At 50.0% G+C, this 1,676-nt stretch overlaps 1 protein-coding gene across 1 annotated transcript; it reads left to right on the forward strand.

Annotated features, from left to right (window-relative positions):
- The first annotated feature begins 1,062 nt into the window (after window positions 1-1,062).
- On the forward strand, window positions 1,063-1,470 carry LOC143572563 (uncharacterized). The gene has a single exon (XM_077057693.1). It carries the CDS (start codon window positions 1,063-1,065, stop codon window positions 1,468-1,470), a length of 408 nt encoding a protein of 135 aa, XP_076913808.1.
- The last annotated feature ends 206 nt before the right edge of the window (window positions 1,471-1,676 follow it).

Here is a 1,676-nt window from a genome sequence, read left to right on the forward strand (position 1 = left end):
CGTGCTGGTGGAAGGTCCTGTATCAGTCGCCGACGATTCAGGAGTACGACCACCGTCGCCTCAACATGGAGCGTCATTTGATACGGGACAATAGAGCCGGTGAGTCCTTCGTATCACCTAACTGTTTTTAATAGCCTAAACATACTTGTTAATAACGTTTCCTTTTATTTTTCAGAGGTCTGGCAATACATTCGCAAGAGCTGGCTGGATCCATACAAAAACAAGTTTGTAGCCTGCTGGATCGACGAACGCCGAAACTACGGCGAAACTAAGACGAAACGAGTTGAGAGCCAGCACGCAAATCTGAAAAGGTACCTCAATGGAAGCAACAACTCACCCGACACAATTGCCAGGCAAATCCTTAAAATGGTCAACTCGCAGATGAAAGAAATCGGTAAATCTTTTGAAGCCTCTCGTTCGAAGGTCATGGAAGGACATCGACAGCACGTCTGGTTGAAGAAGCTATTAAACAGGGTGTCGATTCACGCTCTAGGTCTACTTGTGAACGAATATGGGTTGATACACAAGATGCGTGACAGCGGCGCTTCATGCGACCACCATTTGTATTCGTCTTCGGGGCTGCCATGTGCTTGTCGGATTGAGGGATACATAGTTAACGACACGTGTATCCCAATAGAGGATGTTGACCCGTTCTGGAGGAGGCTTAATTTTGATCCAGCCTGTCCGCCGAACGAAGAGCCAGACTACGCAGCAGGTCTACAGGTCATCACAGATACGCTATCGTCCATAGATGACCCTAATCAAAAGAAAAGTTTTTTCGCTAGGCTCTTGTCTGCTATTCTAGGGAGATCTAAAAAGAAGGAGCCAGAAAAAAGAGAGGATCCTTGGGGGCGTCCCAAAAAACCAGATCCCCCGAGGCACAGCGCATACACCCCCGCTCCAGATCTCCCTAGACACAGCTCCTACAACCCATCCTCGTCACAGGGGCCCAGCCAAGAAAACCCCACCCCATCCTCGCTGACTCGTTCGTTGTCCTAGTCAGCGTCGCGGTTTAAAACTCCTCGTGGACGACCTACGGGAGCTCACCTCGGGTTTCCTTTGATGGTTTTGCCAGCGCAAGTACCGGCGATAGAAACGTTTAGGAGCGTCATTCCTAGCTGGGCCCAGCTGTTCGTCGCAACCATCAAAAACGTACGCCCAGACGGTAACTGCGGTTTTCGATCAATTGCAGTGGGTTTGGGGATACATGAGAAAGTTTGGCCGGATATTAGGCGAGTGATGCAGAACGAGCTGGAAACGAACGAAGGGTGGTGGAGGGCGATGTTCAACAAAGAGGATGACAGATTGTACGGCTGGGTTCATTCCAGCATTCCGTACTACAACACGGTCAAACCGGCGCCGCCAAGTCGTTGGTTCAGGATACCCGGTCACGGGCACGTGGCTGCTCAGACATACGTGTATGTGTTAGTCAACCTAGTTGGCAATCAGACCGAATCTTACTTCCCATAGAGAATCGGTCTTGACTTAGTTCCGGATCCACAGGTTATAGGCATCGCTAACAGGGGAGGTGATCACTGGATATATATCAACCTGGTAGGGGATTTTCCAATGCCTACGCTAAACCCTAATTGGGAAAGAAGCGCCCTACCGGCGGTGCTTGAATGAAAAACACGGTTCAGACAGCGTTTGAAGGAGTACGAAGACATACGCCAGGG

The sequence above is a fragment of the Bidens hawaiensis genome, unplaced genomic scaffold (assembly GCF_021521415.1).
Source record: "Bidens hawaiensis isolate Kalapana, Puna unplaced genomic scaffold, B.hawaiensis_p1.1 tig00025969_1, whole genome shotgun sequence".
Taxonomy (NCBI): Eukaryota; Viridiplantae; Streptophyta; class Magnoliopsida; order Asterales; family Asteraceae; genus Bidens; species Bidens hawaiensis.